The sequence below is a fragment of the Echeneis naucrates genome, chromosome 11 (assembly GCF_900963305.1).
Source record: "Echeneis naucrates chromosome 11, fEcheNa1.1, whole genome shotgun sequence".
NCBI classification, from domain to species: Eukaryota; Metazoa; Chordata; class Actinopteri; order Carangiformes; family Echeneidae; genus Echeneis; species Echeneis naucrates.
This window is the reverse complement of record NC_042521.1, coordinates 6,856,801-6,870,735: the sequence shown is the minus strand read 5'-3', so window position 1 is coordinate 6,870,735 and position 13,935 is coordinate 6,856,801. Positions and strand designations below refer to the sequence as shown.

Below are 13,935 nucleotides of genomic sequence, written 5' to 3'. Positions count from 1 at the left end.
TTTGAGGGAATGTTTGTTTTGTTGGGTTTCTCTCTCGTCTGCTGTTTCTTTATTTTGCTCTTGTTTGTTGTTGCCTGTCTGCATTATTAACTTGCCTCGTGAATCGAGATCATGAGGACTCAGAGTTGTAAAGTTGCTCTTCGAAGGAAAATGAATATCACAAATTTTTCATGTGGCAATCATCAGCTGCTGTACACCAAGTATGACATTTGATAATGAAGTTTTATTTTAGCCAAACTATTGATAATATTCATTGGAAATTAACATTGATTCATGGACTGAGAATTCGTTAACAAAATAAAAAACAAACAAAAAAAAAACTTTGCAAAAAATTGCCCAGAAACTTATAGATATACAAAACCAAGAAAAATCCTTTGATCAGTAAAACAAAGATGCTGTGAACAGTTAACCATTATTACCAGCTGTGTGGCAGCAAAAAGATACAAAAAAAGAACTTATGATACAGCCTGATGAAATAAAATTAAATAAAGAAAAACATCATCTCATATAATCCTCAAGCTCTGAGTGTGCTTACGACTGACTTCCCCATGTTTACATCCGGACAAACTTTAACTAGATTTCATCATTTTAGGAAAATAAATTGTACAAAGCTAGTGACCAAATGTAAAAATAGGCCTTTTTCAGGAATATCAGTTGTAATATTCAGGTAAACTCTCATTACAAATGTGAATGTAGTATAGAATATGTTTAATTTCTTTACTGTTACTGTTATATACATGACACCCTAACCCTGCAGCTTCCAGTAAACAAATACGTATATAATCCATTATATTATCTTAATCTCACTGATAAGTGTTTATTCTGTTGTTGGGTTTCTTCTACTAAAAAGTTTTTAAGTAGCAAAAAGAGCAGACTTTTATTGTGAAGCCGCAGCAGGAAACGAAGGGATTATTAAAGACCTGTCTGCAGCTGTTTCTCCGCAGATTCTTTTGAAGTTTTTTTATTAACTCGGATTGTTTAGATGACTTTAGATTATTCCCTGACATCTTTATGAGTCTGTAAAGGTTTTCCTCTCCAGCTGTCTGCTGCCGTCAGCAATGACTGTAATCTGACGGATTGAGTGTTAATTGGTTGTGGCGATAAACGTGTTTGCAGTTGTTTGTCTCAGCTCCTTACCAACGTTTTGTCGTTGACCTTTAACCCCACCAACGCTGCCTGGGAGGAGGAGCGGTCGTGGGCGGCTCCACAGCGAAAACTGCATCTTCTCCGACGGATGAACAGATGTAATAGAAGTTGACGCCCAGCATGACCAGTATGGGGAAGAAGGAGAACCCAAAGCCGAAGCCTCTGATGCTGCTGCCCAGAGAGAGGCACAGCCAGTAGATCAGCCTGCAGAACAGGAAGTGACACAAATCAAGAACAGATGAGATGGATGTGCTGCTTCCTGTTTGATTTAGATAAATAATGACAGACCATGTGATCACACCACATCAGCTTGCACGCCCACTCCTCAGCCTTTCAGCAGGAACATTACAGAGCTTATCGCTTCCATCAGTTTCAGCATCTGGCACTCGATGACTCAGAGCGTGATGGTCCTGACCAACGTTCTTTTTATTCTTACAAGCTCTAATTTTCCCTCATGCATTTCAGTCTGTCAGAGAATGTTATTTTCAGAGGCTTAGTACTTCAACAACACAAAAAAAAAGCATCTAAGGTCTGGTTTGCATAACACCGATTATCGTTTGATGCTTTGGATCAACAGATCACAGACTTCAGGACCTCATCACCGATCAATGACACCAGTTATGAACTTTGAAAAAAAGGAAAGTGGCATGAAGGCTTTGCAGTATTCATGATCTGTGTTGTCAATCTGAGTTGATTTTGGAGCTTAAAGACAATATGAAGACAGGGAATTTAAAAAAAACCAAAACAAAACTCTAATCCTTCTAAATATACTAAAGTTAAGATAAAAGTTATGAAGCAAAACCGTGAAACAAGAGTCATGTTTGTAAACTTAAACTTAATAAAAGCGCCTGAAACCCTTTAAGTAGATCAGACAGCTTTCAAACAAATCCCAGTTCAGCAAGTTCACTGCAGAAGGCTGAGGTGAATTCAAAATCTAAACTTGGATAGGATGGATCAAAGTTGCAGCGCAGACAGACAGATTACATAATAAACTAAACATTCATCTAGATTTTCCACTCCCACAGACTGTGGAAACTAAAATAACCGATGTTTGTGTATTTCAGACCTGCTGAGTATCAACAGCATCAACTACAGATTGTCAAACAGCCAAATAACTTAGAAAGAAATTAGCAGCGAAGACTTTGTGTGGGTGTGTTGTGTTCAGCGTCTCTGAGCCGGGTGTCGAGCTCCGAGGTCTTCAAACACAAACACCTTTATATCAACTTTAATTATAAGCTTGGATCAGCTGTTCACATGCTCAGCTCTATAACTGCCCCCTGCTGTGTTGCATGCTTATTACGCCATACTGCCCAGCCCACTCACGATGAGCATGATGAACGTTGTACTTGCCCAACACCTTATGCCAGTTAAATGAATAATTTCATTTAGCCTTTGTTTGTAAATACAAGCAATAAATAACAAAAAATTATTCTCCTCACACACCAAAATCATCGACATCATCCTCATTCATCCCGAAATTGAAACTACATGTGCCAGAAAATATTCCCACCTGCCAAAAGCAAATATGATGCTGAGAAGTGGAACCAATTTGACCAAGTCCTGGCTGATGTAGGTTCCCATGACAGCGAGCTGCAGGAAGTAGAAGATGAAGAGGGCAATTGATTCGTTGACGTAGTGGCGGTGCACGGCGATCTCTCTGTGCACTGGGTCGGCCTGATAGAGCGGCTTCAGCGCTCTGTAACGCAGCCGGGCCACACCCTGCACCACCACACCTGCAGACACACAAGCCCTGTGATTAGTTGCTGCACTGTGTTTGTTTGGTGCAAGTCGAACGTAACACAATCACACTGAGCTCTCACCGAACATGATGGGGATGATGGCGAAGAAGGAGCAGCGCAGTGTGTAAACCAGCCTGAGGGGAGCGCTCTGCAGCACCGGTGGCTCAAAGGGAAGGAATTTGTAACCTCCCCACACCAGAAAGGGGAAGATGAGCCCTGCAGCTGCTATTGCTAGAGCCAGCCTCAGTTTCCCGCTGCACAAATTCTCACACAGGTCTGTGAGAGGAGACAAAGTGATGATATTTTGTATTAACTGTCTGTTAATGTCCTCACTGGGACGGGAAGTTGAACGTGAGCCCAACAGAATGACGCTGATTATCTCTGATTAAGGAGAAAGGCCACGCCGTTATTCAGCATGGAATCAAAAACATGGGACAGTTCGTGTCTCATACTCACATAACTTGTCGTCCTGCTCGGTCTGCTCTGGGTAGAAGTGTCTCACTGAGTGCGGCTCCAGCGGCGGCTCCTTGTCAACGTCCTTCTCCACAAAGAACCGGTTCTCGCCACGCAGCTCTTTGCTGGATGGACGCACAATTGTGACATGTGGAGTGAAACCCAGAGCAGCTTTCTCTGAGATCCAGTTGGACGTTTCATCTTCTGCATCCTCCTCTTCGTCATCTGCCAGAGAGCCGTCTCCTCCGTTTTCTCGCTCTGCTTCCACCTCTTCGTCCCTCCACCTCTCTCCCTCGGGCATACTTTCCCTCCACTTGGCTTTGCTCTTTCTGCTGCTCTCTGCCAGACTCTCAGACAGGTCTTGACTTTCTTTGCTCATATCTGTGTCCCTCTTGTTAGACTCTGAGGTGTCCTCCGAACACACACCATCACTGTTGTCCGTGTGGGGTTTCTTGTCTCTGTCTCCGGGCCATGGCAGTGTGCTCGGCTCCAGCAGAGCAGAGCTGGTCACTTCCTCTTCTTGATCTTTCTCCTCTTTGTCCTCCTCATCTGTGACCTTTCCTTCCTCAACGCTGTTGATCTCTTGGGCCTTTTTATTTCCAGTTACTTGTGGTTCTGCAGTTTGACCATCGGGTGAAAGGGTCACACCTTCAGTTGACTCTGAGATTAAACCACCTGGGCTAGACATTTTTTTTTAAGTTTTTAAATCCACTTTTCTTCAGTCGATCAGTTTTGAAATATTAATCCAACGATTAATTATTAATATATGAATGTCAGTGAACCTTCTTCCAAATGTTAGAGGTCATTTTTGTTGGTTTACCTGAGAGGAAAAAAAAGTTACAACAATGTAAATATTTTGGCCTTTAGTGAAGCAAAAAAGTGATCAGATGAACATCAGGCCAGAAATGGCACATTTCACATCCTTGAATTGAAAATGCACAAAACATCTCTTCAAGACTAAGATCCCAAACAATACGAACTATCATATTTGTAGAGGAAATATAAAAGAAGCACTTCCTGATTCACACCTACAGCGACATGTTAAAACTAATGTTTTTTATTGAAAAAGCCCCAGGTGGTGGGAGGAATCACCAAACTATGGTAAAAGAAAACCTCACGGTATGTTTGAAAAGGACTAAACCTCATCAGACCTGTAAATTATCAACAGAAAACGCTGATAGAGCAGAAAGAAAACAAAAGACAGGGACATATCTGCATTAGCTCATTATGAAAGCTCATGCAACTGCCTGGACTTCAATTTAGAGGACTACTAACTAAAAACTGTTCTATGTCACAGATTTCATTTCCAATATGGGAACCTTGAATCTTAATGTAAAAATCCGTCTATTTCTAACTCCAGGAAGACACTGGAGACAATGTTCAAATATTTACAGGGGATATTCGTCCAAACAGGACTGAAGTCTAATCCACCAGGAGGACATAAAAACTTTCTTTTTTTTTATACCTGATATAACTTCAGTATTGTTTTCCTGTTTGCGTCACACTGTTCATTACAAACAATGTTTACCAAAGCTGTTGACACAGGCCTTTTTCTTTTTAAATTTATTTTACTTATTTCCTCCAAGTGATTAAAATGATTTTTCCAGGTGAAGGTTTCAAACACTTTTGATTTCTGTACAAGCTGAGCTGCGGCTCCTCACACCAACATGGAGGAATGTGTTTCCGGACGGAGCTGAAACTTGTTTGGCGACTCCGCATTTCAAATCCCGGAGTCACATTTGAACAGAGACAGTGCGGATCTCCTGACGGGGAACTCACCTCATTTTCTTTCGGTCATATCGCCGACTCTACCTGTTGTTTGTTTTATTTATTTTAAAGGTAGAGATCCGGCCCTTTGTGAAGCTTTAGTCTGGAGTCACCTGCCGGACGGCGCCAGGTGGAGTCCTCTCCTCAGAGCTGGAAACCGATCAAGAGTCTCACTCCGCTTCTTTTTCCGCAGACCAAAAACACGTCGTACCCCGGATATGACGTCACCCCCTTTAAACCAGGTTACCCGGAAGTGTCCACATTCATCTGTTGAGGACCAAAGAAGCAGCAGGAAGCGTCAGAGGACAAACATCATGCCTGCTCTCATTTTGGGAGATTTAATGTTCGGTTGAATGTATTTATTTGTGTTTTTCATTTAATAATTCATCTTCTGGATTCACAGATTCATAACCTGGATGAAATGATTTGCTTAAATTTGAACTTGTGCTCGTGATGTCATAATTTGCGCTCCTAAATTGGCAATTGGTAACTTTAACGATTTGTGCTCCGAAATTATTATTTCTTCCTGGAATGGCAGCTTGTGGTTTGATTTGATGATTTTTGTTCGATTTGCTAGATTTAAAAACCTACTCGGTCAAATTATTCATTCATGTATTCCCTTTAATCCATTGGTCTGATCTGTGTTCTGAAATTAGTCGGCTATATATAAGTACAAACTCTGAAATCAATGTTAAGTGGGCTTTCTTTAATAATTTGCACTTGAATTCATTAATGATTTCTACTCAAGAATCTGTGCTCTTGAATTGGTGGTAATAAATGACCCCCAGCTAATTTAACTGTGCTGTTTGTCTCAAGTTTATAATCCACATTATGCAATTAGAAAAGAATGCCATTCAATTACTAACTGGTTTTCTCAGATTAGTCATCTGTGTTGTCCAATTTGTAATCTTTTTGTTTCTCTTGGAAATCCTGCTCTCAAATCGGTAAGTGAAGGTCTCAATGAAATAAATAATCCTTAACCCAATGATGTGTTTTATTTCTCCTGGTCTATTTGTGTACACTATTTATGTGAAACTGAACCATTAACTCAGAGACTCCTTTATTAATAATACTCAGCCATAATGCTTTATATGTTGTGTTTCATCTTTTCAGTGAGTAAATGAATAAGCAATAACTTGAAGTGAAGTTATGAATATACTGTCCATAACATTTCTGTTCATGACCAACATGTTTCACACTCGCTTGTTTCTTTTAAATGTGTGCAAATGGTAAGAAATAAAACTCCCTGTAAAGTGTTTTACAAAGAACGCGCCAGTGATTTTATTTCATTCCACAGACACTGACTAATGCTGGGTTTACAATTTGTGGTGAGTTATCTGTCAAAACACATAAAACCTTTGATTTGGTTTGACTTCTTCATACTGCATCAAGGACATCATCAGAGTACTGGAAGGTGAGTTGCAACACAAACACTATAAGAAACAACTAATGACTGCTTTTAGTTTGACAGAGCAAAAAATAAGATTTGATTCGATCACACCACGTTGCAAAAAATAAAAAGGTAAGATCAACAATTTATTTCAAGACCATAAGATCACAAATTATTGGCTTCTTGTTCAAAGCACACAGAATCTAAATATTTCCACTTTGAATGATTTGACTTCACAAAGCCAGTCTAAATGTCCATTTTCTTTTTCTTTTCTTTTTTCTTTTTTTAGAAACCCTAGGTCCCTATTTCCATCCTTTTCTCACTTATGATAAATCGACGCACAGAAGTGATTTGGCATTTAGAAACATACATTTTTGACCCAAACATAAAGATGTTAATATCAGTCATGATAATGCACAATTCATGTCACACAAAAGTTTTTTCTTAAGGTGCTCAGAAGGTAAACTAATGCTTGGGAAATCAATCCAATCACTTGAATTTAATCTCATGACAGTCTCACATATAAGGTGAAAGACTGAAGCTAAAAAAAGTATGTGCTACAAATGGAGGGGAAGCCTTCAAGGCGACTGTGAGCGGTGGCAAGGCGTTTGATGCAGAGCTTTTCGTCAAGTCGAGGAATGCAACAAAAGCAGAGACCACTCATTCACCTAAATTAATAAAGACTGATGGTACATTCAAAGCTTTGACAATTAAGGCAAAACATGACAGGATAAACTAACATGACACAGACAAATAATGACATCATTTAGACATCTTCAAATCCTTCCTCCCCACAGATACTCAATAGAGAGCCGAAGTAATACTGCAACATTCCTCCTCTTTTTCATCTCATTTTAATAACATAAATAACTAAAAATTCTGTCGGACCCAACGGTGCTTTACTGGTGAATGGGAAACTCAACTGTTTGTCAGTTTTTGTAATTTAAAATAAACACATAATTTCTCATAAACCATAAAGTACTGTGGTCTAGACTTGTTACAACTTCAGTGCAATGGAACCAATTTCGGAACAAATGGTCGAAATTTGAATCACATTTTAAGTTAATAATGGTGACGTGTGTTTACATGTCCAGCAGTTCAGTCAACACCCTCATTCATTTGAAGCCGTGTCCCTTATTCACTTTTAGCTCGGTTTTTGCTCTCTACCAACCAGACATAAGTCTCTATCTGCTCACCAGTTAGATGCTGACAGTGTGACAGGTGAAACATGAAGTGAAACTCTCTGTAAATCTCTGCAAAGCCAAAGGGAGCAATAGAGGTGACTTCCTTCACATTGTTGCATTAGTTTCACATTGTCGTTACTTGTGTTAAGATGATAAAAAAATATTTTTGTCTTTTAAAGAAACAAATAAAAAGCAAATACATCTTCGAAATTCTAATCCTGTGCCCTTGAGTACATTTTCAAAGGTTTTTGCTGGCACTTGATGCCACATAGGTTTGATATAATAAGCATACTTAACATAAGTATCCTCTCTGTTCCTATAAAACTGGAGCAGACGTACATGGGAAAAGGATAATCAGAATCAGAAATATTTTATCCACTAAGGGGAAATAGCTTTTCATTACAGATGCTCCCATTCAAAACGTCTTAAGGAGTAGGAAAGTATAAAATATAGCAACAAAGTTTGAGCATAAGTACTAATATAAAAGAAAACTAACACTGAACCATAGGTACATTGACATAAAGGGAGGCAGATATCATACACTTCACTCTGTGTTGATAACCCAAATTTAGAAAAGCCTGAAGCAAAGCAGTCAGTAAGAGATTGCACTATGTTGGGGAACCTAGTGGAACATAGACTGTAGCCCAGATGTGACCACAGGACTTCGGCTCTCTATATTTTCACTGTTCCTATTTTCTCATCTCTTCAACAGTTACATTTTTACGCTCCAAGTCATCCCCCGATTGTTTTACTGTCACATTTAAACTGACAAACACAATGTCTGAAGGCTAAATCAAAACTAGAACAATAAGCCTAGAACAAACTCTACATGCCAGTTATAGTAAGAGGTTAGTAATGTTACTGTTTACTCAGATGACAAACTATTTCTCTAAAAAAAAAAAAAAAAAAAAAAAAGTCCAACCACAGTTAAAACAAGTTGGTTATAAAACAGAGGAACTGCTGACTATCTACCCTACCCGACGGACAAAACGTTAAAAATTTGGGTTTCCTTGACAAAGATTGTAATTTATGTTTTTAACAGCAACTTTTTTTGGTCACCAGGCTCGTTCATCAAGCCTGGTCACCAACCTCAGAGCCTGCATCCTGTTTGATCAACACCTCTTCAGTATGTTGAACCTCCTCTTCCCCTCTCACAGCAGATGAATCACTCTTCTCTTTTGAACGGTTGGCAGATGCACTGCTCAACCGTGTTTCTTTACTGGGTGTATTTTTGTTGGGTGAATTTCGCGGGCGGCCTCTTCTCTGTGGCACAATGACCGCACCATTTGTAATACTTGGAGGACGACCCCTTTTTCTTTGGGGTGCATCATTGGGGTTGCATGGTGACGATCCCGTGTTAGTAAAACTCTTACGCAAGTGTGCACCTCTTTTAGAGTCACTCTTGCAAGGCCGGCCAGGTCTTCTGTGAGGGGGAGGGTCAGCGCCCTCTGGTGGATCAACACGGGGATATTTCCGGGGCCGCCCAAGCGGCTTCCATATTTTTGGCTTTTTTCGCTCCTCGGGTGCCGGCAGAGGGGATTTCCTTGGCCTTCCCCTTTTGCCCGGTTGTCGCCTTTGACGACCATGGTTCTTTTTTGCAGGCTGACTCATTGTACCGCGCGCCATGTACACAGGTACAGGGCGTTTTTTGGTCAAAGAGCTTTTAGGTCGGCCTCTTCCCCTCTTAGTTGGCTGGGAGCCATCTGTGACCAGTTGATCTTTGCTCTTCTGTCCAACAGTTTTTCTTGGCCTTCCCCTCCCTCTCTGAGGTGTGTTTGTGATGCCATTTGATGTATCCTGAATCAAACTCTCGCTGGCATTTTTGGTGGAGTTCTGGCTCCTATCAGTTTCTGCTTCACCATCACTCTTCAGCTCTGTTTCCCGACCGGTTTTCTTTACTGAAGAGTTCTTTGGTCGACCTCTTTTCTTCAGTTTTGCACAACTGCTTTCACCCTCTTCACCACCTGTTGAACTTTCTGACTTTCGCTTTGTGGATTCTTGTGGACGACCCCTTCCTGTTTTTAGAGTTTCAGAGCCACCATTTGGTAAGTCCTCTGTAACGACCTTCTCTGACATGCTTTTGCTTGGCCTACCTCTTTTTCTAGGAGAAGGGTCTGCCACAGGCTTGTCTCCATCATTGGCCCCTTTCTTTAACAATTTTGACCTCCCTTCATCTCTGGGAGTTTTCTGAGATTCATCAGCATTTTTGTCTTCTGCTCCTTCTTGCACAGTGTGTTTGGTGCTTAACAGTTTTGGACGCCCTCTTCCTCTCTGGAGTCCTGGGGATCCACCATTGGAAATGCAAGAAGCCAGCTCCATCAGGTTAACGTCTGTTACACAAACCTTTAGCTTCTTTGAACCTTGTGGCCTCCCTCTTCCTCTTTTAACTGGACTGCTGTTGGACATGTCCACACTGGACTTTCCTTGTTGTGTGGCAGCCATCCCTACTCCTTCTTCCACACTTCTGCCCTTAGCTTGGATGACTCTTGTTTGGTGTTCACCTGTATATTGAACATTGAAATTATACACAGTGAGAATTTAATAACAAAACAAATAAATTCTTTAGAATAAATTCTATAAATTAAGTATAATTATTATAATTTATGCAGTGTTTCCCCTACCATTATATTAAGGGGGTGCACCTCCCGCCCCCCCAGAAGGTCAAGTGTATTTTAATTTTCTATAAAGATCCAGATCACAACAGATGTCATTTAAGGTTAATTTTCCTAGAGAACATGTCGATAGCTACCTTGTGCTTTTACTAAACAACATAGTTATATATTTATATGGTATATAGTTTTTATTTTATTTACGTGACAGAATGTCATTTCTGTCTCTCCATGTTCGCACACTTCTCCTCTGCGCTCTGTATCACACACAGTGGACACGTACACGCACGCACAGGTGAGCAGACTCCCGCCAGTGAGTGTCGAAAAATGTCACAAGAAAAGCAAAGCAAAATATCAGCGTTTTTTTTAAACGCTCACCAGTCGCTCCTCTGCTAGTAGCAGCCAGAGCAGCTCTTCAGGTAACTTAAAAATGTGTTTTCACATGACATCATCAAGAACACTATACTGTGTTGCTGATATTTTGAACATTTTTAGAACAAGACACAGTTGTCCATACTATCCAAACTGTCCTCAAAATATGAGGAGTTTGGTGTCCTGTACCCGACTATGAGCCTGTTGGCTTCCATTTCCCCGACGGTCCCAGTCAGCAGTGTAAACTGTGAGAGGGACTTCTCAACCATGAACAGGGTAATAAATACTTTTCATAATAGGATTTGCAGCTATGCTATCACTATTTTAAGCCATCAGCTATCACTTCTAAAGCCTAACAGTTAATGTGTCTGCAGGTCAAGACAAACATCCGCCAACAGGCTGCAAGGGGACCGTTTAGCAGCCTGCCTGCGGATCTCAATAAATGGGCCAGAAGTTTCCCATATGAAGAGGCGCTGGAAATGTTCTTCCAACAGCCTAAAAAGATTCACTGCAGTGACAAAAACTGCTTATTGTTCAGTTCTATTGTATTATATATTGTGATTCTGTTTCCTTTTTTCATGTTTTTGTACAATGACGACGCCCCCAAGGCTGTATTTTATCTATTTTATGACTATAAGGTGATACAGAATCATTTTTGGCCTGCCCACTGACAACATGCAATTTTTTCAAGTATCCATTAAAATTGCCAATAAACAATTTGATACATTGCAAACATTACTCCTTAAAGTTGAACTCATTACAATAATCATTTGCATTGTATTAAACCAATAATTGGAGGCCTTTTCTAAGATAAACTTTACGTTTAAATCAGAAGATCTGTTATATCTAAAAAGTAAAGCTGTCCTATACGGATGCACTCAGATTAGTTAGGAAATGTTTCCAGTTCATGAAAACTATTATTGGAATGGGAATCATATTTCTGGTCAAAGCACAAACCAGTCAAATCTGGTACAAATAAAATTTAAGACTTTAGTATTTTTTATTTTTTTTACTTTAAGACAATTTAAGCCTGGTCCAGCTGTGGCTAGCGACATGATTTCAACAAAGAGGTCGATTTCACTCCCGTACACTGTACACTGGGACAAGGACAGAAGTCCTTCATGGAGCTGTAACCGCAGCTCGACTTCACTGTGCATGGAAACGTGCTCATTGTTGTTTCAGCCAGACACATCCTAAATGCATCCTCTTCCATCCATTTGTCTTTAAATTAGCACTGCCCCACCTTTTGCATGTCGAAGGTATAAGGCATACCCAAAAAATAGACTCCACTACTGATCATGTATGACAATTCTCTAAAACAAAAGCCAGCAAAAAACAAGCTGTGGAGCACTTCAAGGCCTTTCCTGTCCAACAAGTCACAACAGAGCTGACATCGACATACATTGTTGTTGATGGTGTGATGTTCAGGTTTTTGTTTTTTGTTTTTTTTTTTAATGGCGCGCTCGCGCAGGCACACGCACACACCCAGCTCAGACAGGAAGTGTGTCCCAGGCCTGAGCATTTATACAAACAATTTAAATAAACACACGTCCATGACTTCGACCACACGCTGCCTGCATGAACAGCCGCGGCTGCAGCGGCGCGTCATTCACCTGGTCTGCAGAGTGCAACAGGACATGCACTGTGTGTTTGGAAAACAGTCAATGTAAAAACACAATAATGAGGATTAAAATAAAGAAATAAAAAGGGGGAGGGGGAGTTTAGTGGTGGTGTTTATTTTCCGGACTGCAGTCTGCCGAGTAAAGAAGACATTAGCAACAACATAGACGTTTCTGTCGCAGCATGCTAACACCAATAGGTTCGTCCTGTTGGGCTGCATGTCTGCACATGAAAACACATCGAGTTTTTTTTTTATTTATTTGTTTTTTAAACCCGCGGAGAGCCCACGCACCGTCGGCTGTGACCGGAGGACAACATTTATGGTCAGATTTTAGGGCCCGGAAACAAAGGCGATGATTTGAGGGCCGGATTGCTTTCCAGGTTGGTAGTCCGCCTCGAACCGACGGCGGCGGACAAAGTAGCAGCAGCGAGAAACAGATGAGAGAGTTTAAACGGGAGAGTTTGAATGTCACCTTGAAGAAATCCTCTGTGCGCTTTTAGTTTGTTTTTTTCGATCAAATATTGCTCCACCACACAGCCCGTAAAGTCAAAGTACGTCTTTCTTCTTCTTCTTCTTCTTCTCCTGTCGCTGCTGCGTCTTCTTCTTCTTCTTCTTGTGTGGTTTATTGGCGGTTGGCAAAATAAACGTTTTAGTGCATTACCGCCACCGACTGGTGTGGAGTGTGGACCGACATGATGACTGAGTCATCCTATCTAAGGAAACCTATACAATTAAATAAAGCAAAATTATACTATCCTAATCAATTCAGTATTTCTAGGATATTTTAGCAAAGCATCATAGCATTTTTCACTTGATGCTCTCTGTAGCATGTTGTTTTAAATCTAACCTCAGTTGTTTATTGCTGTTATATGCCGTTCTCTAGCTTTTCCTTCTATTGTCCATCCAAAGCTTTTTGTTTCTCTCCTTTTCCCAACACGGCTTCAGTCCTTGTGTTGGGTGAACTTTATTACGCCCTTTTAAATTCACCCAGTAGCTTCGGGCAAGCTGTATTCTCCTAAACTCTGAAGGCATTTCTCCAATTTCCACTTGTAATGCTGGAGTCAGGGTTGTTTTAACTGCACATGCACACAATCTTAATGTGTGATATTGCATGCTGTCCACTTTGTTTGTTTTTAAATTGCATGTGCTGCAGATCCAAATACGACTCTCCCATAATCTAAAATAAGTCTTACTAGTGCTGTGTAAATGGCCTTTAATGCTGTTCTGCGCTTACAAACAAGACATCTCATAACATTTAAAACATGTTATTTCCTTCACCCCGCCAGCTCAGCCATCATTTTTCATCCCTCATCTGAACAAACAGCCACATATTGTTGTGTGCTGGACATTTAAACTACATCTATATCAGTTCTTATATTTCTGCTGCTAAAATTCTTCTGTGTGAGATCAATGTGGTCATTTTTTATGAACATGCAGTGAGAAACATCAAATTATATTGCAGTGTCATCAAACCTTTTCATACTATTGTAATGTGTTTGATTTAATTTTTACTTTAATGTGGCTTCAGACATACTTTTCATAAACAAACTGTGATATTTGATTTAATTTCATATTTAAGTTGCATTCATAGTTTGACTAGTTTTTGTGTGTTCTGTAATTTGCCACTGCCCCCTATAGATGAATCTGTAAAGTG

The 13,935-nt window shown here is 40.3% G+C and overlaps 2 protein-coding genes across 2 annotated transcripts; both read right to left on the bottom strand.

Annotated features, from left to right (window-relative positions):
- Positions 1-203: 203 nt before the first annotated feature.
- tmem79a (transmembrane protein 79a) lies at positions 204-5,277 on the bottom strand. Its single transcript, XM_029514987.1, has 5 exons — positions 5,118-5,277; positions 3,342-4,158; positions 2,967-3,161; positions 2,657-2,879; positions 204-1,350 (listed from the first exon to the last, which is right to left on the bottom strand). The coding sequence occupies exons 2-5, from the start codon at positions 4,024-4,026 to the stop codon at positions 1,158-1,160; spliced, it is 1,296 nt and encodes a 431-aa protein (XP_029370847.1). The 5' UTR covers positions 4,027-4,158; positions 5,118-5,277; the 3' UTR covers positions 204-1,157.
- A 1,064-nt stretch (positions 5,278-6,341) lies between these two features.
- Positions 6,342-12,881, bottom strand: LOC115050990 (serine/arginine repetitive matrix protein 1). Its single transcript, XM_029514204.1, has 2 exons — positions 12,754-12,881; positions 6,342-10,180 (listed from the first exon to the last, which is right to left on the bottom strand). The coding sequence occupies exon 2, from the start codon at positions 10,119-10,121 to the stop codon at positions 8,751-8,753; it is 1,371 nt and encodes a 456-aa protein (XP_029370064.1). The 5' UTR covers positions 10,122-10,180; positions 12,754-12,881; the 3' UTR covers positions 6,342-8,750.
- Positions 12,882-13,935: the final 1,054 nt, after the last annotated feature.

Bases quoted from the DNA above. Each gene is read 5' to 3' on its own strand.
- LOC115050990 (XM_029514204.1), bottom strand. From the start codon at position 10,121: ATGGCTGCCACACAACAAGGAAAGTCCAGTGTGGACATGTCCAACAGC.
- tmem79a (XM_029514987.1), bottom strand. From the start codon at position 4,026: ATGTCTAGCCCAGGTGGTTTAATCTCAGAGTCAACTGAAGGTGTGACC. The intron at 3,162-3,341 runs GTGAGTATGAGA...CTCCTCTCACAG, and splicing joins CGAGCAGGACGACAAGTTAT to ACCTGTGTGAGAATTTGTGC. The intron at 2,880-2,966 runs GTGAGAGCTCAG...GTGTGTCTGCAG, and splicing joins CATCATCCCCATCATGTTCG to GTGTGGTGGTGCAGGGTGTG.